Source organism: Macaca thibetana, chromosome 1, assembly GCF_024542745.1.
Source record: "Macaca thibetana thibetana isolate TM-01 chromosome 1, ASM2454274v1, whole genome shotgun sequence".
Classification (NCBI taxonomy): domain Eukaryota; kingdom Metazoa; phylum Chordata; class Mammalia; order Primates; family Cercopithecidae; genus Macaca; species Macaca thibetana.
The window spans coordinates 213,128,246-213,154,309 of NC_065578.1; the positions used below are offsets into that span (position 1 = coordinate 213,128,246).

Genomic DNA, 26,064 nt, shown 5'->3' on the forward strand with positions numbered 1-26,064 from the left:
GCCTGCTGTTAAAATGGGAGCCAACAGCTCGCAAAAAGGCAGGAAAAAAATCCTCTCAAAAAAATTTCCATTTCAGAAGTGATTACCATTCTGTTTGTAATTTTGTATGGTAATTTCACAAATGGAGTTCTGTACTAGCAAGAAGATAAACATCTGCAATTAATTATGCCATGCAAAGCATGTTGCCTGTTGCAAGACATAAGCTGAATCTTTTTTTTTTTTTTTTTTTTTTTTTTTTTTGAGATGGAGTCTCGCTCTGTCGCCCAGGCTGGAGTGCGGGCTCACTGCAAGCTCCGCCTCCCGGGTTCACACCATTCTCCTGCCTCAGCCTCCCGAGTAGCTGGGACTACAGGCGCCCACAACCGCGCCCGGCTAATTTTTTGTATTTTTAGTAGAGACGGGGTTTCACCGTGGTCTCGATCTCCTGACCTTGTGATCCGCCCGCCTCGGCCTCCCAAAGTGCAAGCTGAATCTTTAAACCCTTTGATAGCTTGACAGTTTCCAAGAGATAAACAACTAACTACTCAGCATTACTTTTTATTAGTTACCAACTCAGAGGTAGCGTATCATATTAGAAAGAGTCTAGTGCCCCCTCGGTAATGTTGCTGTGGAGATACACAGAAGTGGTTTTTGTCCTAGCATTCACTAACTCTGTGACCATTGAACACTTTACCATTAGTTCTTACCTCAATTTCCCCATCTTTAAATGGTAATGAATATACCTACATGATAGTCTTATAAAAATTACTTAATTCACGTAAAGTGCCTTGTTTAATGCCTGACACAAAGTATTCAATAAATATTGGTTCCTTTTCTTGTTCCCCTAAGAAAGATACTGAAAAGATTTAAAGGAGAAAAAAAAGAACTTGAATACAAAGGAGAATAGATGAAGCTATCATAGATTGGTTTGTGCACTGGTTTAAGCTTCCTGTTACTGCATCTAAAGCAGGGGTTAGCAAACTGTAGCCCAAGGCCAGATCCAATGAGTCACTTGTTTTTATAACATCCTCAAACTAAGAATGGTTTTTACATTTTTCAATGACTGAAACAAAAATTTTTAAAAATGATATCTTATGACCCATAAAATTGATATGAAATTTAAATTTCATTGCTCATGAATAGAGTTGTAAGGGAAACACGGCCATACTTCTTTGTGTTATCTATGATTGTTTTCATTCTACAGTGGCAGAGTTGAGTAGATGTGACAACAGAGACTTTATGGCAAAATCTACAATATTTGTTATCTTATTCTTCATGGAAAAAGTTTGCCAATGTCTGATCTAGAATTTTCTATTGCACCCTCCCTAGCCCCTTGGGAATGGGCACACTATGGATCAATAAGAGGCAATAATACAGAGTTAGGGCCATTTTAAAAAAATGCCTTACCTGAGGCATTCTGAAATTTCTTACCTCTTATAAAGGGGAAGAGAGAAATGCCTTATTCCTTGTTTCCTGCCTTCATTCCCCACCTACTACCTCACAGTCACCAGGAGAAAATATTGAGGGACTCTGCTTACTCAGTAGCCCTGCTTCTTCAGCAATCACACAGTTCCCCTGGGATGCTTCCTATCTGCAGCATTGCCTTCCATTCAGTAAACAACCGCAATCATGTAACTCATGGCCCCTGAAAAGAGTCACCCCTTTACCTTCTACCTGATTACTCTGTTTCTCTCCCTGTATCATGCTCATTAATTCATGGAACAACAGGAGAAAAGTCTGAGATGAAGCATGTGGCAATTCAGCCAGGGTCTTTTGATAGGGGACTCTTACCAAAAGCTTTTTTTTTTTTTTTCCTGTCTTGAAGAAACTGTCAGAAAATGTTTCTCTTTAAAAATGCTATCATTTCAGGGGGATCAGGGAAAAATTCAGGATGAACTTCCCAGAATCAATACATTTCTGTTCTGTGTGACTCTGGGAAGTGGTTATTGTCAATCAGGTATTTGTCCCTGAAGGATATTCAAACAAATATTGATTGGGAGCCTTCTGTATTCAAAGAACCATTGTGTATTAATCCATTTTCACACTGCTATAAAGATACTATCTGAGACTGGGTAATTTATAAAGGAAAGAGGTTTAATTGACTCACAGTTCCACATGGCTGGGGAGGCTTCAGGAAACTTACAATCATGGCGGAAGGTGAAGGGGAAGCCAGGACCTTCATATGACGGCAGGAGAGAGAAAAGTGAGCAAAAGAGGAAGTTGCCAAACACTTATAAAATCATCAGATCTCATGAGAACTCACTAACACAAGAACAGCCTGGGAGAAACTGCCCTTATGATCCAATCACCTCCCACTAGGTTCCTTGCTCAATACTTGGGGATTACAATTCAAGATGAGATTTGGGTTGGGACACAAAGCCTAACCATATCACATGGTATCTACATTTTATTTTGTTATGAATGAACATCATGGGCCCACATTGTACATGAAACTGTGAGTCTGGTGCCCCTCTGCTATGGGTAGTGTTTACAGGTGGGGCTTACTAAGGTGCCCTGGCCAAGAGGACAGTCTCCTTCCTTCCCAACGCCACCCCTGCCATCCTGAGAAGGGAGTATGGTGTGGTGGACCTGGGCTCAAGTCCAAACACCAAACTGATATCTCAATGCACTGGAAAGTATATTAGAAAACGCTCTTCACTCTTAAAGTGAGATCGAAATGCTCGTTAATATCATGACAGATTTCTCACCAAACGTTTGATTTTTTTACGCACACTGGTTAGAATAAGATACTTCTAGTAACAGAATGAAAAAGCAATCTTTCAAAGAATATGCAGCTGAATATGAATATGAAATACTGGAAAGCAGGCCATCTTTCATTTTCCAAATTGACATCAATTATATGAGCCTTTCTACTTGAAAGAAGTTTTATTTAAAGGCCCAGTTCACTTATTTGTAATTCATTTAATTATGTGGGCTCCTATAATTATTTTTTATAGGAAAATAGAGTAATTACATCTAAAGGGCAAATATCCTTAAGAAACTGAAGTTTTTAAAATGGGAAGTATGAACACAATTCCATATGCTGAGAAATTCAAGTAAAAAGGTTGTTAGATTTGTTCATAATCAGTTAATAGGGTATTAAATGGCTCTTCTCCTGCTGTCTTAGAATTCCAGCTAATGCCATTCTAAAGAGAGGTATAGTAGACCATCCTCAAGAATTATTGGAGTGGATTGTTCTAGATCCATGACCTTTACACCATCATCCCTTGCCAGCAAATATGAATATGATACAACCAGCAATTCTAAAATAATTGAAAAGAGGGATTAAGGTACATAGTTGTGGGCCAGTGGGGGAAGGCAGGGGCATTTTGTCTGCCTTCCCCAAAATGGGAGTGGAGGTTGGGGTGACAGCTTCTGCTGCTACAAAGCAAGTGCTGGTAGATCCAGGAAGACCTACTCCAGAAGAGCCTGAAGTGGGGAAACGTATCTAGCTCCCCAGTAGCTAGTTGCTGAGGCTCAGAACTCACAGGCTCACCTTGGGCAAGCTTGACATGTGACACATGTACGTGATGACCACTACTTGCTTCCTCATGGAGAATTTATTTTTTTTTCTTTTTAGAGACAAGGTCGGTCTTGGCCTGGCGCGGTGGCTCATGCCTGTAATCCCAGCACTTTGGGAGGCCGAGACGGGCGGATCACGAGGTCAGGAGATCGAGACCATCCTGGCTAACACGGTGAAACCCCGTCTCTACTAAAAATACAAAAAATTAGCCGGGCGTGGTGGCGGGCGCCTGTAGTCCCAGCTATTCAGGAGGCTGAGGCAGGAGAATGGCGTGAACCCGGGAGGCGGAGCCTTGGAGACAGAGTGAGACTCCATCTCAAAATAAACAAACAAACAAACAAAAAGAGACAAGGTCTTAATGTTACCCCGTCACCTGGACTGGAGGGAAAGGGCATGATTATAGCTCACTGCACCTTTGCGTTCCTGGAATCAAGCAATCCTCCTGCCTCAGCCTCCTGAGTGGCTAGGGACACAGATGTGTGCCACCATGCCTGGCTAATTTTTCTTAATTTTGGTAGAGATGGGGTCTTGTTATGTTGCCCAGACTGATCTCAGACTCTTGACTTCAAATGATCCTCTACCTTGGCTTCCCGAAGTGCTGAGATTATAGGTGTGAGCCACCATGCCCGGCCCTCATGGAGAATTCTGAGGGCTGCAGGCCAGGCCACATTCTGACTTTCCTGGCCCTGGGCATTTTTGCCTTTATAGGTCCCTCCCATCATAACACTATCAATCTTACACATGATTTTTCATATACTTTTATGTCTTCAACATTTTTCTTCTGTCTTAGGAAAAATTTAGTATGTTTTCGTGGGCCCTAAAAATTCTAATTTTGGGATGTGAAAAAAAAAAATGTTCTATGACCCTAAGCTTTTATTTTTGCCTTCTGACTTTAAAATACAATCAGAGTATTTCCACGGGCCCCTAAAAGTACTTTGGGCTCCAGGCCTTGTGCCAGCTGTGCCTAAGGATCAGGTTGACCCTGGCTGGAGGAACCCGCCACAGAGTGGCAAGGCTGCATTCACACTGGTACTGCCAGCATCCTGTGAATTCCCTTTGGGCCACAGAAGGTAGCTTCGCTGCAGCCATCCTAATGGGCATTGGCCCCAGAAGATCTGCTGCTGGGGTGAGGTGACATGATAAGACAGGGTGGAGGAAAATAAGGCCCTTCGTAGTTTGTACTACATCCAGCTCAGTCCATTCAGCCAACCAGCTGTGGTGACAAAGTATGTCACTGGCAAACCTGTAAATGAGTCATCACTTGGAACTTAACTACTTCGCATCTGGGACATTTAAGCATTTTCAAAAGTGTAAATACTGACTTTTGATTTATGTTACTAAATTGAGACTCCTTTTATGAACTTCGCATTTGATAGAAGAATAACTACTTACAAAGTAGATTTAAATTAGTTCAAAAAACTGTTTTAAATATTTTGGAAGTATTCTTTCACATAAAGATAATACTATCTGTTCTTCCATTTAGTAAAGCTTTTTACCTAGCAGTGAATTTGGTTATTTTGCATTATTTTTTATTAAAATTTAAAAAGTCACATTTTTTTCAGGTGATTATTCTCACCCATTAAGACATTTTAACAAATTTTATTTAATTAATTGATTTTTAATTGTAGTGTCTATTTCAAAAAATATGAGAGTTATTCCTGTAAACTGGTAGCCTGTTAGCTAAATGCAGCTACAAAATGTGTTTGGGGGATCACTTATTTCTCTCATCTTTGCTTGTGGTGAACCTGCCTTTCCTGTTGTGCATGTTTGCTGGCTCTGGGCCTGGGCTCCCCCTTTTCACGGGCATGCAGTCTCAGTTCACCACAGCCCCCCTTCTCCCTGTGGTGTCACACCCAACCCCTTCTCCCAGCTAGTTTACCTGCCTGGCCGCTGCAGACTTTGAGTTTGTGACCCTCAACCGATGGACACTCTCACCTCTGTTCTTGTAGTTCACTGATGTATCTATCCCCTAGGGCAGTGTTGGGTGTACAGCTGGCACTCATAAATGCTGACTCACTGACTGAGGACCCACTGAGTAGGCCCTAAAAACTCTACTTCCTTCATAGGCCTCACTGCCCCTGGCAACTTTCCTACCTTGAGTATTTCCCTTTTGGAGTGCACTTGGAGTCAACTGTCCTCTCTTCTTAACTCCCTAACGAGCCCTAGACATTCTTTGATATGAGAAACTAATTTTTTAGCAATCTTAGACACAGCAGAACTTTTCAAACATCTTACAAGCCTAAGCATTCCCAATATAAAATTTTATAGCCAGCAACCTGCAAAGAATCCCCAAATCAAGATCTCTCACCACCCACCAGCCTGTTCTGATTTTGCTTCTTCCTCCACATCTAGGTGCATTGCTGCTCAGAAAGCATGATGAATTATGAGAATCCTTATTCATGTACGTCTACCCCAACCAGGGACCACTGCGATTGGCTGTGCAGGCTGTGCCCCCACAGCTCTGGGACGCCATCCACAAAGCCTGTGCAGTTGCCCTGCTTGACCCCTGCCCCAGCTGAAGCTATAGGGGAAGGACAAAATCTAAGATTTTAAGAATGGAAGAAACTATTTAGGTCATAGTCAATCCTTGGTTTCATAAGTGGGAACACTGTAGCTTAGCAAGATTAAGTGACTTTTCTAAAGTCATATATTTAGCAACAGAACACAGCCAGAATCTAGGTCTCCTGACCTCACGTCCACAGTACATTCTAAGTTGACTTTACCAGTCGGCCCTGTCCTGCTCCACCCACTTTATGGCAGGGTCCTACAGAAGTCTGCCCATCCCACCTCTTCCTTTTACTGGGGCTCCCATAAGAAGAGCCAAAGAGTGCGCGTTCTTTCTTCAAACTGTGTCAGGAGCCAGCCCATATCCTGTGAGGTCTGCAAAGCAGGGCAAATATACTCCAGGGGGTATGCAAGATGATCCATCACAATGGGGGTAGAAAACTCTAGAAGTTTTCTTTCCTTTAAATTATTATCTCATTATTGTTGTCTGTTTCATGATGTTTATACAATTTTAATTCAGTAATACATGTACATAATTTGCAAGTAAATGTCAGTGGTGTGCATGAAAAACAACTGTAAGAATTTTTTATTTTTTTGAGACAGACTTCCCCAGGCCAGAGTACAGTGGCACAGTTTTGGCTCACTGGAACCTCCCCTTCAAGGGTCCAGTATATCCTGTCTCAGCCTTCTGATTAGCTGGGATTACAAGTGTGCACCACCATGCCTGGCTAATTTTTGTATTCTTAGTAGAGACAGGGTTTCACCATGTTGGCCAGACTGGTCTCGAACTCCTGACTTCACATGATGCACCCATCTTGGCCTCCCAAAGTGCTGGGATTACAGGCATCAGCCACTGCACCCAGCCTTTAAGAAAAATTTTTAAAGACATTTATGACTCCACCCTTGGAGAGTCTGATTTATCAAGTTAGGGCTGAGGTCCATGATTTTTTTTTTTTTTTTTTGTAAGGATGGGGTTTCACTATTTGCCCAGGCTCGTCTGGAATTTCTGGGCTCAAGCAATCCTCCTACCTCGGCCTCCCAAAGTATTTGGATGACAGGCGTGAGCCACTGCACCCAGCCTAGGAATTTCTTTTTTAATATCCAAAGTTATTCTGATGCACAACCAGATTTTGGAACGACTACGCTAAGGTCTTGAGCATTCTGACCTAGGTAAAGTTAAGATGTTGATGAAGTTGTATATACAGGTCTAAGGATAACTACTTACTTTAGGCTTAAGGAAGAATAAAGTAATTTAATTGGAAAAGCTACATATGACCCATGGTATCCAGTATAGACTCAGATAAATGCCTGAACTGCTGAGTATGGATCTCTCGTTTGTGATGCTCAAATTTAGTTGAGCAAACTCTTTTTTTTACATCTTTTTCTGACCTTAAACTAATAAGATATGTTTCAGCTAAATCATAAATCTGCATCCTCCTAAAGTTTGCAATTCAGACTTTATTTCCATGCTGTCTCATTGATTTTGTGACTGTGCTCTGAACACTCTACGGGCTTTTGTTTAATTTGCATCCATTTGTTTCATATTGAGAAATATGAAAGTTCAATAGTTGGGCAGCTTTGGCAAGAATTCATTCTTGCCTGAGGTCTAGGGTGATAATTGCAATGGAAGATATTTCTGGTTATTACCCCTTAGGTTCGATATCTCAAACATGACTCCAAAATATAAACTACTTTAAAGCTAGGCTTTGGCCAGGTGCAGTGGCTCATACCTATGGTTCCAGCAGCTACTTGGGCGGCTGAGGCAGGAGGATCGCTTGAACCCAAGAATTTGAGGCTGCAGTGAGCTATGATCATGCCATTGCACTCCAGCCTGGGCAACAGAGTAAGACTCTGTCTCTGCTTAAAAAAGAAAGAAAATTAGGCTTTGTGAGACCCAGTTTTTGTAAAGAGATACATTTTTAAAAGTATAGTCCAGTGGGTAAAGGGAATTAAAAAGGAACTGCAGTATCTTTCAATATTATAAATACACATACATTTTGACTTGCAATACTATTTCTAGAAATTCATCTTATACATATATATACACAAAAATGGCCCTTTCACAAGTGACTGTTTATTACAATATTATTTGTAATCACAAGAAATTTGAGACAGGCGGGTTCCCCTCAGACATTAAATAAGTGCTAATTTAGTGATACAAAGGAGTATCTGGTGGCAATAAAAAAAGAGAACATTTAAAAAATATGATTTAGACAGCTCTTCAACGTACATTATTAAGTGAAAAAGCAATGAACAGAATGGTATATGCTACCCTTTGTATTTTTTTTTAAAAAAAAGAAAAACACATACATACACAGCAAGAAGGCCAGGTTTCTTCTCTGCACCTTCCCTGCTTGTGTGTCTCAGATCTGCAAGTGCCTCCTCCCAGACCTCCTTGTCTGGGCATCTTGTCTAGGGTCCTTCTGGGTGGCCCTTCTTTTCCAATAACCCTATTTCCTCTTGTTATGCTATCTGATCAATGGAAGTAACAGCTTTCAGCTGTTGCTAGTCTCTGAGGTCGGTATTATTGTCCATTGTCCCGTCCACTAAGTGAGGAAATTGAAGCACGGTGATGGAGCCAGGATGGAAGCCCACACATTGTCACTCAAGCTCGAGCTTTTTTAACCGTGGCACAATACCACTCACAGATACTAACACCCCAAACATACATATGAATATTACGGTAGATGCTACATGCTTTAAGGGAGAATAAGACAAAAGACAGAGTTTCATTGGTGGAGGTGAGTGGGAGGGTGATGTCCAGGAGAGGCCTAAGAAAGTTACATTTAAGCTGACGCCCAAAGGAGGATGGTTGTTAGTGAGGCTGGAGTCTGGGAGATGAACATCTTTGGCCTGTGCAAAAGCTCTTGAGGAGAGAAAGAGCTCAGTATGTCCAGAAGGGAGGCTGATGAGAGAGACTAGTATAGCTGGATTAGAATCCAGCACAGGGGGAAGAGGAGGGCATGGGGTGAGCCTGGAAGAGTGATAGGGATCACTCAGGGCCAGACCAGCCAGGTAAAAGAAATGAAGTCTTCTTAGAGCACCAGGGAGCCACTGGAGAGAAGTGATGTGATCTAATTTATATTTTACAAGGGTCACTCTATCTGCAACATGACAATGGGATTTGGGTTGGGAATGAGGAAAGAAGAACGGGCAATAGTGGAAGCAGGCTGGGCGCGGTGGCTCACGCCTGTAATCCTAGCACTTTGGGAGGTCGAAGCAGGTGGATCACCTGAGGTCAGGAGTTTGAGACCAGCCTGTCCAACATGGTTAAACACTATCTCTACTAAAAATACAAAGATTACCCGGGTGTGGTGGCACACGCCTGTGATCCCAGCTACTCAGGAGGCTGAGGCAGGAAAATTGCTTGAGCCTGGGAGACAGAGGTTACAGTGAGCCAAGATTGTGCCACTACACTCCAGTCTGGGTGACAAAACGAGACCTTGTCTCAAAATAAATAAATAAATAAATAAATAAATAAATAAATAAATAAATAAAAATAATAGAAGCAAAGAAATTACCAGTTTATTGCAGTAGTTCTGGTGAGAGAGGATGGAGAGTTGAACCAACATGTTGCAGTAGGAGTGGGAAGAAGTGGTCAGATTTCAGGTATATTGCAGAGGAAAAATTAACAAGACTTGACAGCAGATTGGATGTGGCTGGTGAGCAAGGGAGAAGTGTCCAAAAGGGTTCCTGGCATTATGTGCTACCCAACAGACTCACTTAGCCACCCAATATCCTTTCTGGATTAAGACCTTATATAGGTTGACCCATCCTCACCACAAGCAAAACCACAAACCCTGCATGGAGGGCTGGATTTTCTTTTAAACAGGAACAATACCAAGTACTACGCAAATATCACCAATTAATGGAATAAGTACATTCTTACTGTTAATCACGACTTAATCATTACTTATAATATTGCCTGTGGGCAAATGGATTTACAACCAACTTAGAAATGAGCCTATTAAACATAATCAATGTATAACACATAATTAACTTGATAAAGAAAAATATAGGCTGGGTGCAGTGGTTCACGCCTGTAATCCCAGCACTTTGGGAGGCCGAGAGGGGCGGATCATGAGGTCAGGAGATCGAGACCATCCTGGCTAACATGGTGAAACTCCGTCTCTACTAAAAATACAAAAAATTAGCCGGGCGTGGTGGCGGTGCCTGTAGTCCCAGATATTCAGGAGGCTGAGGCAGGGGAATGGCGTGAACCCAGGAGGCGGAGCTTGCAGTGAGCCGAGATCACGCCACTGCACTCCAGCCTGGGTGATACAGCGAGACTCTGTCTCAGAAAAAAAAAAAAAGAAAAGAAAAGAAAAAAAGAAAAATATATACGTTTTACATCTAATTTGTGTTTTCCAGGCCCGTCCGAGAGTTTTCCATGCCAAGAGGAGCGAACACTTTTTGCTACTGTGTTAAAGCAAATGTGATTGTCACTGGAGGTGAGAGGATGGTTCACATTACACGGGGGTTTTCTGCTTTGCAAACATCATTCTCTTTGAGTTTTGGTGCTGGGAAAAACACATTAGGGAATTTACAAATTGGTGTCAACTCAAATCTGTCTGCCTTTTTCTTTCTGGTGTCCGGATTTGATAACATACTTAGAAAAGCCTTCTTCAGCCCAAGAATGCGTGAGACAAATTTTCCTGTTTTTCCTAGAATTTGTTCTTATTGTTTTGTTTTCTGTTTTACCTTTAGAGCTTTAATCCATCTAGAGCTTATTTTTATGTGTGAGAACATGAGTTCCTAGGTGTCCCAGGAGACCTGGAGCCCCCGAAGCAGAATGGCACTTATGTGTGTGTGTGTGCCTTTTTCTGGAGAAAAATTTCAAAATTTTATCAGATCCTCCAAAGGAGATCATGACCAAAAAGGTCAAGAGCCAGTGATTTAGAGTTAACAGATGAGAGGGCCAAGAAGAGAATCTTGAAGAATACCAACATTTAAGGGATAGGTTAGGTAGAAATTGAGAAAAAAGGTTATCTGCTATGAGGAAAGAAAAAGGTGACACAATAAGTTTCGGGAGGAAGGTAAAGGACGGAAATGATCGTTGAGACTCAGACTCCTTATTTATAATACTGGGGTTTTAATAGCCGTAGGGTGGCCTTGAGCCTGGGCCCTGGAGTCAGACTGTGTGGGTACAACTCCTGGCTCTCTCACTTGTGAGCTATGTGGTAGGGGGCAGGTTGTTCATTCCTGTAAGCTTCAACCTCATTTGTAAGTGGAGTTGATAATAGTTACCTACCCATAAGGTTATTATAAGAATTAAACTGACTGGGCTCCATGGTTTACACCTGTAATCCCAGCACTTTCGGAGGCCGAGGCAGGAAGACTGCTTGAGCCTAGCAGTTCAAGACCGGCCTAGACAACATGAAAAGACTGCTAGTTCCAGCTACTCAAGAGGCTGAGGCAGAGGATCACGTGAGCCCAGGAGGTTGAGGCTGCAGTGGGCCATGTTTGCGCCACTGCACTCCAGCCTAGGCAACAGCAAGAGCCTGTCTCAAAACAGCAACGACAATAACGACAAAACTAACTAATTCAAAGTGCTCAATACAAATTTGTGATTAATAATACAAACAATAAGAAAATAATACCTGGCCAGGCGCAGTGGCTCGCACCAGTAATCCCAGCACTTTGGGAGGCTGAGGCGGGAAGATTGCTTGAGCCCAGGAGCTCAAGACTAGCCTGGGTAATACAGTGACATCCTATCGCTACAAAAAAAAATTTAAAAATTAGCTGAGCATTTGGTGTGTACCTGTAGCCCCAACTACTAGGGAGGCTGAGGTGTGAGGATTGCTGGAACCCAGGATGTTGAGGCTGCAGTGAGCCGTGACTGTGCCACTGCACTCCATCCTGGATGACAGAGCAAGACCCTGTCTCAAAAAGAAAGAAGGAAAGAAGAAAGGAAGGAAAGAAGCAAAGAAGCAAAGAAGGAAGGAAGGAAGGAAGGAAGGAAAGAAAACAAAAGAAAAGAAAAGAAAGCAAGGGAGGAAAGGAGCAAGGAAGGGAGGGAGGAAGGAAGGAAGGAAGGGAGGAAGAAGGAAGGGAGGAAGAAGGAAGGGAGGAAGAAGGAAGGGAGGAAGAAGGAAGGGAGGAAGAAGGAAGGAAGAAGGAAGGGAGGAAGAAGGAAGGGAGGAAGAAAGAAGGAAGGAAGGAAGGAAGAAGGAAGGGAGGAAGAAGGAAGGAAGGAAGAAGAAGGGAGGAAGAAGGAAGGAAGGAAGGAGGGAGGGAGGGAAGGAAGGAAGGAAAGATACCTACTTCATAGGATGGTGTTTAAGATTAATTGAGATAATTTATGCTTGGTGCATAATAGGTTCTCAATAAATATTAATTCTCTCTGTTTAAACACATTGGCAAAATCACTTTGGCAAATGTGGAGATTTTGTCAGAATAAAATGAAATTTGCTATTCCAGCTAGGAGACTGTTAGAGAAGACATGAGTGAGATGGAGAAGGTCTGAATTACTGTAGGTGCTATTATTTAAAAAAAGAAAGACTCAATCTCAAAGACATGGGAAATTAATTATTCCTAAGACTTGGAGATGCAATGCTTTTGGGAATTAGTAAGAGAAATCAACCAGCTCCACGTTTGTAAGGCAGGAGAAATGAAAAAGTAGCAATTGTGTTGATAGTTATACAGAAATGAGGCAGTGGGTGCTTACCTGGGGAAGGAGAACAAAAGAAAGCTCAATTGTGAACTTAAATGTCAAGTGTTGATTAGACATCCAAGAGAAGATTCCTTTTGGTGACAGGAAAAGATCTGGTTGGAAATGAATGACGTCAGGGCTCCTAGGCTACCTGAATCGGGGAGGAGATGAGCTCCCACAGGTTCCTCAAGGAGGCCAGGGTGGCCTTGCAAGAGACAGGAGGCATGTAGGCTCGCAAGACTTCAATGAGCAAAACAGAAACACAAACAAACAAATATCAAGAAAGTGACTTGTATTGCAAACCCAAACTTTAAAAAGGGAAGAAACAATAAATTTTTTTAAAAAAGAAGAAACTGTCATCAAGAAAAAAAATCAATAAATACATCATTGGTAAAAGAGTTTACGGCAAAAATATCTATTAAAGGAGCCATGATGTTTAATGAGTAAATGCTATTGACTCTGTCAATAGTAAGATTTCTCCAAATTTTTCACTCTCAAACATACACAGCAGGCAGTTTGGTTTCCTATCTAAAGTGTCCTGCCTCATCCCTGAAGTGCCTTTACTGCTAAATATAAAGACAGCTGAGCTCCTATTTCATGGCTGGGGAATCTCCCCTAAGGGCATAAAGTTAATTTTTTTTTCAAGTACACTGTGCATTCAAAATTTATATTTAAATCTATGCTCAGCTTTGGGCCTTCTACAACACTAAATTGAAATTAGCTTATGGTTCCAACAGTATTACAAAATGATATAGTAGTCTATTGGCAAGCACAACAAATAAAAACAATGCACTGGAAGTTAGAATAGCTGGGTTTAGCCATCACCTGGCCAATCACCAACTCTGATTCTTCAGCAATCACTTAATGGTTCCCTTTTGCTCATTTTCCTTATCTGGTAAAATGAGGAAGTGGGACTAAATACATTTCAAGATCCCTCTGAGCCTAAAATACTGTGATTCTATTTTTTAAAGAACTGCCTGTTTACAGGGAGATAAACTAAAAACGTCCTTTGGAAAATTTGGAACCCAGTTTGCCAATTAGATGCTACTCAATATATAATTACAGCTTTGTGCTCTCAGAAAAACCAAAGCATTAATTGTCCACAAACCTCTAAAACTCAAGTGAGGACATGAAGAAAAGAAAGGAAGGCATATGGATAAGAAGTCTGTAAAGCAGTGTGTGGGAGTCATGGCTTGGGTAGGGAGCAAGTTTCTTGATACTTGGTAGTGATGATTCTAAGAAAAACAGGAATCCAAGTCTCTCAACCAAACTAATTACAGTTATTTAAAGAGCTCCATACTGAGGTCTAGAACACATCAAGAAACAAATGCTAGAATCAGAAAAAGAAGTGGGATACTTTCAGAAAAAGACGTAGGTTACTTATATCCCAATTGCCTGATCCCCTTTGCCCCTTCCTGAGTTAACGACGGTCTTGGCTTATTACTTCCAATGGAAATGGGCACAGATTTTGGTCTGGACCACACATCCGAAGGAGGATGCAAGAGTTGAGGGAGGGAGAGCCCTTTGGTATGAGAGAGAAAGCAGCAAACGTGTCTGAGAATCAAACTGCAATGAATGCTCCTCTCTCCATTGCATGTCTTTAGTTAGGCAAAAATATTAGCCCTCTTCCTCTTTCAATGCAAACCCTGCACATGAAACCCTTTGAAAAAGCAGTACCTAAATACATGGCTAATGTAAAATTTGATTCTAAAATCTGATTGTCACATTATGCTGTCACATTAATCTTAACCAACTCCTCTGAACAGCCCTTTGTCCTCACACACAAAAGAATACAAAATGTTAAGAATTGACCGGTTTTTATAGGCTTTGTAATCTTAGTATTTTAATCATTTCTGGGGGGAAAATGTGTTTGGTAAAGTTTTAGGACTTAAACCATTTCAGTGTTTTGGATCAAGTCATCTGACTCTCATTAACCTCAGTGTTCATTATATTATAAGATCCTCATCTACAGCTTTGAAAGCGTATTAATTATAGGTTTTCTAGCTTTCTCACAGAGGGAAGAAAACACTTAGTAGTATGACCTACAAGCAACTAATACTTTTCATCATGTGTAATTTATTGAATTGTTACAGTTATGGAGCCTCTATTAGTAGAAAATGCAAATTCCCAGGAACTGAAAACACATTTTTCTCGGGAGAGTACTCTTGTTGATTAGTGACTCAGCCAAGCACCGTTGCTAAATGTACCGTATGTACCGGCTGACGACTCAAAATATACAATAAAGGCAGCTTTGCTAGGCTTAGTCGAATGTGTTAAATGTGCAGGGGCATTTGATGAGCTTCAAAAAAGCACAAGCCTTTGCTGGAAAAAAAAAAAAAAAAAAAAAAGCCAAACCAGGACAGAGTGTTTACCAAGAAAACCTAAAAATTTCCTGAGCATTATTTTGGTGACCATCAAGAATGTTTTTGCTGAATAGTGTTTGCACTAGCCTTTTTAGGAATTAAGTTCCTAGTATGGAAGGTTCAGAGTAGAAAGACAATTAACCTCCCAAAAAGATATTTTGCGGGCTCTGCATGCATTTTTTTTCATGTTTTGTTTAACAAATATTTTCTGCACAATTGCTATAGATTAGGCTATTAACCTTATAAAGGTCAGATTGTATTCCTAACCTGCGAACATTTAAAGTCTAATAGTATAAATAAGACAAGTTTATAGATAACTACAAAGTATAGCATGAATCAACATATGATGATGATGATGGTGATGGTGATGGTGATGGTGATAATAATACAGATGAAATAATATACGCTTTGAGAGCTTAGAATCTGTCTCTGTCTGCTCATTCTGCCTCCACAAAGCCACCGTGTATGATTGCACTCCTAGCAACAAAGGCAAGCAGAGCTGGAGGACATCTGGGATCAGGCAATAGGGAACCTCCAGAAGACTGGCTTTTCTTCACAACGCATAATGGACAAAGCCATTAGTTTAAGAGGCGTAGATATTTCTCAGGTGGCAGTTCTCTATTGCATTCTTCTTCATGTGATACACAAGTTACAGATGTTCTTCTGGGGATATAGCCTATTGCCTAGCCTCATCATCCAGGAATGCTAATGCCCATTTCAGGGGATGTCCCACCAGCATGATGTAAGATTGCGTGTGGGTGCAAGGCTTAGGTTCTGAACATGTCTGAAGAGCGTGGTACATCTTGGCCATCGCCAGTGAAAAGCAAATGCAGGCAAGATACTGCATTATTGGAATTATTCAGTTTGAATCGTGTAACCGAATATCTGGTGAGTTTCTTACTAGCTATAAAAATTCCAGATTGCCCTCTGCTTTAACTGTAGTGATCTCTCCCTCCGGAGCACATAATCATGAAATTTTAGAGCTGGATGGAGCCTTGAAGATTATTATTTTACATGAGGAAATTGAGGCCCCAGAGGAGTCACACAACTAGTTAGCTGGCAGAGCTGAGTCTGAGTCAGTTCTCTTTGCACCCACTCAGCCCTGTGTTCTTCCTGGACCACAGAAATCTGGTTTACTAGACACTCTCTCTCTCCTGCTTTTTTGTGTGAACTGAGCCCGCTCATCTCATCAAGAGTGATGCACTTGGATGAAGTGACTCACCAACTGAGAGAATAATCTGCTAAAGGAAAGAAAATCCTCTCTTTGATATGTGACTTTATGTAAATTCCGGCTTCACACGCACACATACACCACACACACACACACACGCACAAAAGAAAGAAAGAAAAAAATAGAAAGCAACAAAAAAACATGGAATTAACTCTTTATGAACCATAATATTTATACTATAAAGACCTATCTTCAGATTTGACATACTCTTTACAAATACTTGTTTACCCTCTATATCTCCTTACCTTATTGCTACTACCTACTAGATTGTAAACTCTCAAGAGCAGGGATCATATTTCATATATCTGTGTATCAGTTCTTCTCCCCTAAATATAATCTAAATGCATTGTAGGAACTTAGAATAATAGTAATAGTAATTGTTAGTTTATGGTCCAGAAACTGTTCAGTTATACATGTGTAACTCCACTCAATCTTCACAATACAACTATGATGTAAGTTCCATTTATCCCCATTTTATAGATAAGAAAACTCAGATGCAGAGAGGCAAAGCAACTTACTCAAAGTCATAAATTTAATTAAGTGACAGAGCCAGGTTTCAAATCAAATATTACTCACTCAAAATATGTGTCCTTAACCACTTCATGAGTGACTCTACCAGCCAGCTCATTTACTTAGCAAATATGTATTAAGTGCTTACTACTTGCCAAACACTGCTATGAATGAGAACTACTAGGCTCACCGGATAATGGGTAAACAGATAGGTAAACAAATAATTATTTGTGCTGTAAAAGAAAGCTGAAGAAAACACAGTAAAAACACAGAAGGAGTCTGAACTCCATTTAGGGCAGAGAAAGGTGACTAGGGAAGGCACTGGGGAGAGTAATAATCAAACTAAGTCTAAAAGGGTATAAACTTGGGTCTCTGAAAAAGTAGACCTTAGGCAGGAACAATATCTAGAATTTTTTTGTATCCTTCACATCTTGCAAAATACTAAGGGCACAAAGGTATCAGAAGAGAAGGGGGAGCATAGATTGAAAAAAAAAAACAGTAAGTGCACAGTTAACTTCTCAAGAGATTTTCTTTCTTGTTGTTAATAAGGGCATCATGGAAGTTTTAAATTTAAGAAAATATTCCACTTGTTCATCAACCACAGCCCCTAAAATATCTTGGTTGATGTTTTAGCCAGCTTGAGCTGCCTTAACAAAATACCATAAACAGAAAGGTTTAAGCAACAGAAATTTTCTGGAGGCTAGAAGTCCACGATCAAGGTGCCAGCATTGTCAGTTTCTGGCAAGGGCTCTCTTCCTGGCTTGTAGACACCTGCCTTCTCTCCATGTTCTCAAATGGCAGGGAGAAAGAGGGGAGAGAGGGTGGGCTGGGGCAGCAGGATCTGGTGTCTCTTCTAATAAGGACATTAATCCCATCATGAGGGCCCACCTTCATTACCTCATCTGAACCTAATTATCTCCTAAAGGCCCCCCCCATTTCCAAACACTATCGTGTTGGGGCTAGGGCTTCAATATATAAATCTGGGAGGGAATGAATTCACTCCATTGCAATTCTTAAGAAATGGAAACCAAGAATCAGCTATGCAATGAGTTTTTTTTTTTCAGCCTGCCTGTAATAACACTCCAAGAAGTGAGAGCCTCTGAAATGAACAAATGACCTTCCAAAAATATTAGATGAACATTCAACGAAGATCCATTTTTTTGTCTGAACACGTTTTTCCCCTTTTTTGGCACTTGATAGTTAAACCTCTCAGCTGTGATTCACCATGCCAACAATGAAGTTATTGAAGTGGTTCAAAAAATATCTTTTGAATTCTTACTATAGATTATATGTGACAGTAAACAAGAACAAGTCCTGTTCTCAAGGCACGTGGAGTCTAATAGTGGTCCAGACAAATAATTAACTATGAAGGATGATGGGGATGAAGGAGGCACATAGGTAGAGCACTCAGGTTTGAAGAATATGGAAGCATTCTGGAATATTACTGGAGGAAAAGCTATGCTGAGACTTGATGGATGGATTGGGATACTCAAAGAAGAGAAAAAAGGTAGAGAAAATACTAAGTTTTTTCATGAGGCCCAATAAAATAATCATAGAATTATGGAAGCATCTATCAAATGTGCCTGGTTTGTAAATATCCAACGAACAAGTGACCTAATTATCCCTCCATACCTGACTGGCTCTTTCAGTGTGGATAATCTATCAAAATAAAAATCCGATATACATCAGGAAATACATCCTAATGGGTGGCCCAATATATAATACCAGATTAACTAGAATGACTATTTTGGGTTTTCAAAATTTATTTATTTTCTTTTTTTCTTCAAATTTATTTTAAGTTCCAGGGTACATGTGAAGGATGTGCCGATTTGTTACAAAGGTAAACATGTGCCATGGTGGTTTGCTGCACAGATCAATCTATCACCTGGATATTAAGCCCAGCAGCCATTAGCTATTCTTCCTTATCCTCTCTCTTCCTCACCACCCAGTGAGTGTGAGTTGTTCCCCACCATGTGTCCATGTGTCCATTCTCGAGGTTCAGCCCCCACTTATAAGTGAGACCATGCAGTGTTTGGTTTTCTGTTCCTGTGTTAGTTTGCTGAGGATAACAGCTTTCAGCTCCATCTGTGTCCTTGCAAAGGACATGATCTTGCTCTTTTTTATGGCTGCACAGTTTCATGGTGTATATGTACATTTTCTTTATCCAATCTATCATCAGTGGGCATTTGGGTTGATTCCATGTCTTTGGTATTGTGAATAGTGTTGCAATTACATAAACAGCCATGTATCTTTATAATCGAATTATTTGTATTCCTTTGGGTATATAGCCAGTAATGGGATTGCTGGGTCAAATGGTATTTCTGTCCCTAGATATGTGAGGAATTGCTACACTGCCTTCCACAGTGGTTGAATTAATTTGCACTCCTACCAACACTGTAAAAACATTTCTTTTTCTCTGCAACTTTGCCAGCATCTGTTGCTTCTGGACTTTTTAATAATCACCATTCTGACTGGCATGAGATGGTATCTCATTGTGGTTTTGATTTGCATTTCTCCAATGACCAATGATGTTGAGCTTTTTTTAATATGTTTTTTGGCTGCATAAATATCTTCTTTTCAGGAATATCTGTTCATGTCTTTTGCCATTTTAATGGGGTAGTTTTTTTCTTGTAAATTGGTTTAAGTTCCTTATAGACTTTGGATATTAGACCTTTGTCAGATGGATAGATTGCAAAAATTTTCTCCGATTCTTTAGGTTGTCTGTTCACTCTGATGATAGTTTATTTTGCTGTGCAGAAGTTCCTTAGTTTAATTAGATCCCATTTGTCAGTTTTTGCTTTTGTTGCTATTGCCTTTGGTGTTTTCGTCATGAAATCTTTGCCCGTGCCTATGTCCTGAATGGTATTGCCTAGGTTTTCTTCTAGGGCTTTTATAGTTTTGGGGTTTACATTCAAGTCTTTAATCCATCTTGAGTTAATTTTTGTATAAGGTGTAAGGAAAGGGTCCAGTTTCAGTTTTCTGCATGTGGCTAGCCAGTTCTCCCAGCACCATTTATTAAATAGGGAATCCTTTTCCCGTTGCTTGTTTTGGTCAGGTTTGTTGACAATCAGCTGGTTGTAGATGTGTGGTTTTATTTCTGAGATCTCTATTCTGTTCCATTGATCTATGTGTCTGTTTTTGTACCAGTACCATGCTGTTTTGGTTATGGGAGCCTTGTAGTATAGTTTGAAGTGGGGTAGCATGATGCCATCAGCTTTGTTCTTTTTGCTTAGGACTGTCTTTGCTATTCAGGCTCTTTTTTGGTTCCACTTGAATTTTAAAATAGTTTCTTCTAATTCTGTGAAGAATGTAAAATGACTATTTTGAATTTTAGGCTTTTTATATGTAAATTATGACTGTTAATAATTTAGGTTATATGTAAATTGTAACTTAGGTTATAATGCCTTTATACAGCCTCTTTGTCTAGTAGCCTAAAGGTCCTTGGTAATATGTAAGGTGCTTAGGAATGCTTTGTTGTATTACTAACTCAATTCCATTTTCTGAGATGTACAAATCACATTTAAATAATTAAATTAATTCATTCAATTAAAACTACTTAAACTTTGGGAGTTAGTTTCTTTCTTTTGTGAGATAAGAAAGTTGGATTATGCAACTTCTAGGATCCCAGTTTGAAGTTCTTTGATGTTTTTATGACTCAGTTTCCAAGATGACATTTAAAGAATTATTTGTGAAACATAAAATTTAATATCTTAAAAAATATTCTATATTTTGTAAACAATTACAGTTTTTATTCTTTTTGGAAACATAATTAGATTATAGCTGCACATTTGTTTAAGTAATGATGGCTGCGGTAAAAAATAACCCCCACAATGTGAATGGGTCCAACACAATGAAAATGTAAAGTTTAACGTCAGCTCTCAGAATTCACTGGCTAAAACTCAGTAACCTGACCACACCTAACTGCAAAGGAGCCTGGAAATGTGTACCCAGGAAGAGAGGATATGGGTTTGGTGAACACGTAGCCAGGTTTTTCATGAAACTGTGTGTGTGTGTGTGTGTGTGTGTGTGTGTGTGTGTACATATGATAATACATGCCTGGTTCAACTTTTAGTTTTAGTGCTATCAAAATTCCAATAGATCATGGCTAAAGGATATAGTCAAAAAATTTACAGAAGAAGAAGATACAATTAGCAGATATATTTGGGGAAAAATACCCAACAGCATTAGCTATCATAAAATGTAATTAAAAATAAGGTACCATTTAGACCTATTAACATAGCAAACATTTTAAATCATGACAATATTCATATGCTGGCCAGAATTTAATGAAACTGGCAGAATATATCGTTGATGGCCTTGGGATTTAGTACAGTCATTTTGGAAAGTAAGCTAGCAATACGTTTGAAAGTGATAAAAATGTTTATAGCCTTTAACATAATGATGCCACACCTGCGACTTTATCCACAGTAAATAATCCAAAAGGAAAAAAAAGACCACAGAAGTACAATAACCATTCATTACAGTATTGTTGAATAAAGTAAAAAACTAGAATTAGTGGACTAATCAATGGACAAGGGGTTAAGAAATTGAGAAATAGTAACTAAAAGGATAATTATGAGAGCATGAGCTCATGGTCTTTCATAAATATAAAAAAGTAGTGGGTATAAATATGTATCTAGAAATGTATCTAATTTATATTTTTTAAAAGTTAACAGTGATTTCCTACAGGGAGTTAAATTAGAGATTATGAAGGAAAAGACATTTTTATAAAAATTATACCCTTCTATGATGTTTTAGCAATTAAAAAATCATATTTATTCTATGGTAGTAACTATAGGTAGTAGTAACTGCCTATGAATACATGCTAGAAGGGAAGATGGAAAAATGACAACAGTTGATTTGTTATAATGGTGAAGATTAAATGCAGTTTCCTCTTTCCTTGATTTCTTTCATTATTATAATGTTTGCTTAATTTAAGAATGAAAACAAAAGAGCAGCTGCCTTAAATATTTTTGGAAGTAAATAAAGTATAAATAATACATTAATGCATGAAAGTATAGGAAAGGATTGAATCAAGAAAAGAACTCATAAAATATTTATGAGAATTCACATTTGTGTATGTAAATACAGTCTTTACAAAACAGCCTTCACAAGAAGCGGCAGATCCAAACCAAGGCCAGCCCCTTAGCACATCAATCACGGAATAATGCATCCCGCCAGAAACAGACTGCAATTTGCTGTTAGAAGAAAGATATGGGTATGATACAGTGAGAGATACATTTGAAACTCTGACCACCTGAGAAAACAAACAATCTTTCCCTGTCCTCCTTTTCAGGAGACGATAAAGTCATCCGGTTGTGGCACCCCAATATCAGCACCAAGCCCGTGGGGAAACTTGTGGGACACATGTTCAGTATCACTGAGATCGTAACCAATGAAAAAGACCAACATATCGTCAGCCTTTCCTCTGCAAAGGTAACAAAAAGAAAATAACAAAACAAAACTAGTTTTTTCCTTAAAATTATCTGTTGGAAGGCATAGCGGTTATACAATTTTTAACTGAAATAAATGATAGTCATTGAATCATTGAGAAAAATATTGTCAGGATGGAAAAGGAAATGATAAGCCAATGTTCTCTGTTTCTATTGATTATAGCATAAGAAAGAACACAAGTTTAAAAACAAGTGTAAAAGAAAAACAGTATTGAAAAGATAGCAAATATTATCCTCAAAAGTAAAACGTAAGAGGCCTTTCAATAGATAGGAACATTAGGAAAAAATGAGGAGTTCTGTTATTGTTGCTGTTATTAAACAGTGTTTGAAACGTTCTAACCAATGTAGTAAAACAAAAAAAATGAGTTACAAATATTAGAAGTTAGGAGACTGAATTATATTTGCAAATAATGGGATCGTCTGCTTGAAAAAAATCAGTAACATCAACTTTCAGTGTAGGAATAGGTAAATTCAATAAAGTGGCTAGTTGCAATAGCAACTTAAAAATAAAATAAAATAAATTTCTAAAAAATAAAAAAGGAAAGAGATAAATTTCTATATAAGAACAATAATTAGTGAGGAAAAAAGGTCAAAGAGATAGCATTCACAAGAGTAAAAAATATTAAATACCTAGGAATAAACTTAATAAGCAATATTCACTACTAACATTAAGATAACTGTGAAGTTTTACTGAGGCACTTTTATTTAAGAACACAAATTAAGGTACATGCTATGTTCCTTCATGGAAATGTTGTGCTGTAAAAGATATTCTCCATCAGATTAATCTATTTATTTATTCCTAGTCAGAATTATTTAAGTATCAGCTTGCCAAGTTTAAAGTTAATGTAAAAATACTGGTATATGGGAATATCCTAGAAACTTTGGAAGATATGATTATGAGATGGCACTTTCCCTGTCCAATATTAAGCACATCATAAAGTCAAAATCAATAAAACAGAGCAGCAGTCAATGCAGAAACAACCACATCTATGAAGCAAAGGAGAAAATGCAGGAATTATCTTATGTCTAGGGGGGAATTTTGTATAGAACAGAAATAATGTTTCAAATATGTGAGCAAAGGATGGTTTATTAAATAAGTGTTGGGAAAACTGATTAGCCATAAAGAAAGAAAGATGTAATCAGATCATCATTTCATAATATACAGCACAATTCATTACATATGAATTAAAGATTTTAAATTTAAAATACAAAACCATAGAAATTCTAGATTTCCAGAAGAAAATACAGGTGAATAGTCTTACAACTTTTGGGTAATTCCTCAGCATAGCACCTACGACTAAGGAGAAAATAAATATGACTAAATAAACATTCAAACTTTCTGTAAATTATAACTATCATTTGTTGAGTGCTTAAGTGCCAGGCACTGTGCTAAGTATTTTATACATGCAACTCTTTGATGCTAATAACGACCCTATAAAGTAATTATCCCCGTTTTACACACGTCAGGGAAAATGACATCTAAATCACTTGCACAAGGTCACAGAGCTATCTGGTGCCGAAGTGTGGCCAATCCCATATTTGCCCTTCCTCAGCCTGCCTCCCTATACCCATAAACAAAGTTAAAGGCAGACGGCGGGGGCAGGGGCGCAAAAATGCAATAAAAAGCAGAGAAATTGGAATAATATCCTTGAACAAATATCAAACATCTCTAGCAAATCAGTAGGGGAAAGAAAGAGGAGAGAAGGGCAAAGGTTTAAGAACACAGACAGGTTTACATACTGCTGTGTGGAAATAAAACTGGCAAAAACTTCCTGAGTATTTATTCTAATAAAATAGCTAGATGAGTGCACAAAGATCTGTATAAAAGGATGCTCATTGCACTATTGCTTATACTGATTTAAGAAGGAAAAAAGAAAAACAAAAGAGAAGAGGGAGGAAACAAGAAATACAGAAAGGATATGAAAGAGGGAAGGGAGGGGAAAGAAGAAAACCCGGATGCTTTCCCTCTTTGCACCATGTCCCCCACCCCCGCACCTCCCTCCTCGCATACACCCCCTACCCGTCACACACCCTCTATCCAATGCAAAACCCTTCGATGGAAGCAATCAGATCTCCAAGGCCCAGTCGTTCCCTCCATGCTCGTGGAACTATGTGAATCTCCCTGGAGCCCGTGCTTGCCATGTGGAACCATAAGGGAAAGACTCTAAGGGCCTTTGAGGGGTTCCTCCCAGGCCAGAGAGGAAAATGCACCTGGCACCTGCCTCCTCCAGCTCATAGCTGAGGACGTGACCTCCTGACCTGCAGCCTTCACCAGCAGGGCCAGCAGCCCTCACCTGCCAATATGGTAGCCACAAATTCTTAAAACATGACTAGTCCGAATTGAGGTCTGCTGTGAGTGTAAAATACACAAGACTTCAAAGATTCAGTATCCCCCCCACCCGCCAAAAAAAAACTCCTCAATTTTTTTGAGACAGGATCTTGCTCTGTCGTCCAGGCTAGAGTACACTGGCATGGCGCAATGGGGCTCACTGCAGCCTCGAGGCTGTCTGCTGCCTTGACCTACAGGGCTGGAGGGATCCTCCCACCTCAGCCTCCCCAGGAGCTGGGACTACAGGTGGGGGCCACCATACAAAGCTAATTATTTTTATTTTTTGTAGAGAGCTCTCTTATTTTTTGTAGGTCTCTCTAATTTGCTAAATTTTAAATTTTGGTAGAGATGGGGTCTTGTTATGTTGCTGGAACTCCTGGGCTCAAGTGATCCTCCTGCCTCAAAGCACTAGTATAGGCCTGAGCCATGGCACTGGGTCAATCGTTTTTACATTGATTATATATTGAAGTGATAATAATTTGGCTATATAGGGTTTAAAAATACATTAATAAAATTAATTTTTAAAAAAGAGTAAGGGGCTGCACATAGTGGCTCATGCTTGTAATCCTGGCACTTTGGGAGGTCAAGGCGGGGAGGATCGCTTGAGCCCAGGAGTTCGAGACCAACCTGGGCAACATAGTGAGACACCATCTTTAAAAAAAAAAGATTATGATAATGGTTGCACAATTATTTAAATTTACTAAAACTCACAGAACCTTACACTAAAAACGGGTGAGTTTTAAGGTAAATAGATTACACCTCAATAATGAAAGATAATTAGGGTGATGTACCAATAAAGTAAAATTCAAGAGCAAAAAAAGGCTTTGATTCAGTAAATTATGCTGTATCCTCATATATAATAACCACATAGACATTCAACATTATGTAAATGAATAGTGATATGAAAATATATAAATAATATATAAAATACAATAATATATAAGTAATCAATTTTAAAACATAACATGTCTATCATATGTTATTGGAGATGATTAAAAGCAAGATGTTTTAGTGAGGCTAACAAGTTTATGGATATACATGAATGGATTTTTTTTCCTTTGTTTTCTCTTCGTTTTTTAAATAGTAAATATACGTTACTTTGTAATAAGGAAACTTTTTTTTTGAGATGAAGTTTCACTCTTGTTGCCCAGGCTGGAGTGCAATGGCATCATCTCAGCTCACTGCAACCTCTGTCTCCCAGGTTCAAGCTATTCTCCCGCCTCAGCCTCCCAAGTAGCTGGGATTACAGGCTCCTGCCACCATGCCCAGCTGATTTTTGTATTTTTAGTAGAGACGGGGTTTTGTCATGTTGGCCAGGCTGGTCTCAAACTCCTGACCTCAGGTGATCCACCTGACTCAGCCCCTCAAAGTGCTGGGATTACAGGTGTGAGCCACCATGCCCAGCTTAGGAAACTTTAATTTTTTTAAGCAGTACTGGAAAAACAGTGAAGATTTTGAGACACTAAAACTAAAAACATGTTATGATTGAGATCTGGAGTCTCCTACAGATAATTTAAAG

At 39.4% G+C, this 26,064-nt stretch overlaps 1 protein-coding gene and 1 long non-coding RNA gene across 4 annotated transcripts in view; one reads left to right on the forward strand and one right to left on the reverse strand.

Moving 5' to 3' along the window:
* WDR64 (WD repeat domain 64) overlaps nt 1-26,064 on the forward strand; it is a 157,610-nt gene that overhangs the window by 50,458 nt on the left and 81,088 nt on the right. For all 3 annotated transcript variants that reach the window (XM_050771065.1, XM_050771076.1, XM_050771087.1), the window contains 2 exons: nt 10,379-10,458; nt 22,060-22,199. In XM_050771065.1, coding sequence (XP_050627022.1) covers nt 10,379-10,458; nt 22,060-22,199 — 220 coding nt within the window. The remainder of the gene's footprint in view (nt 1-10,378; nt 10,459-22,059; nt 22,200-26,064) is intronic.
* Nucleotides 1-26,064, reverse strand: part of LOC126943011 (uncharacterized) — a 189,330-nt gene that overhangs the window by 33,783 nt on the left and 129,483 nt on the right. The gene's annotated exons all lie outside the window — the stretch shown is intronic.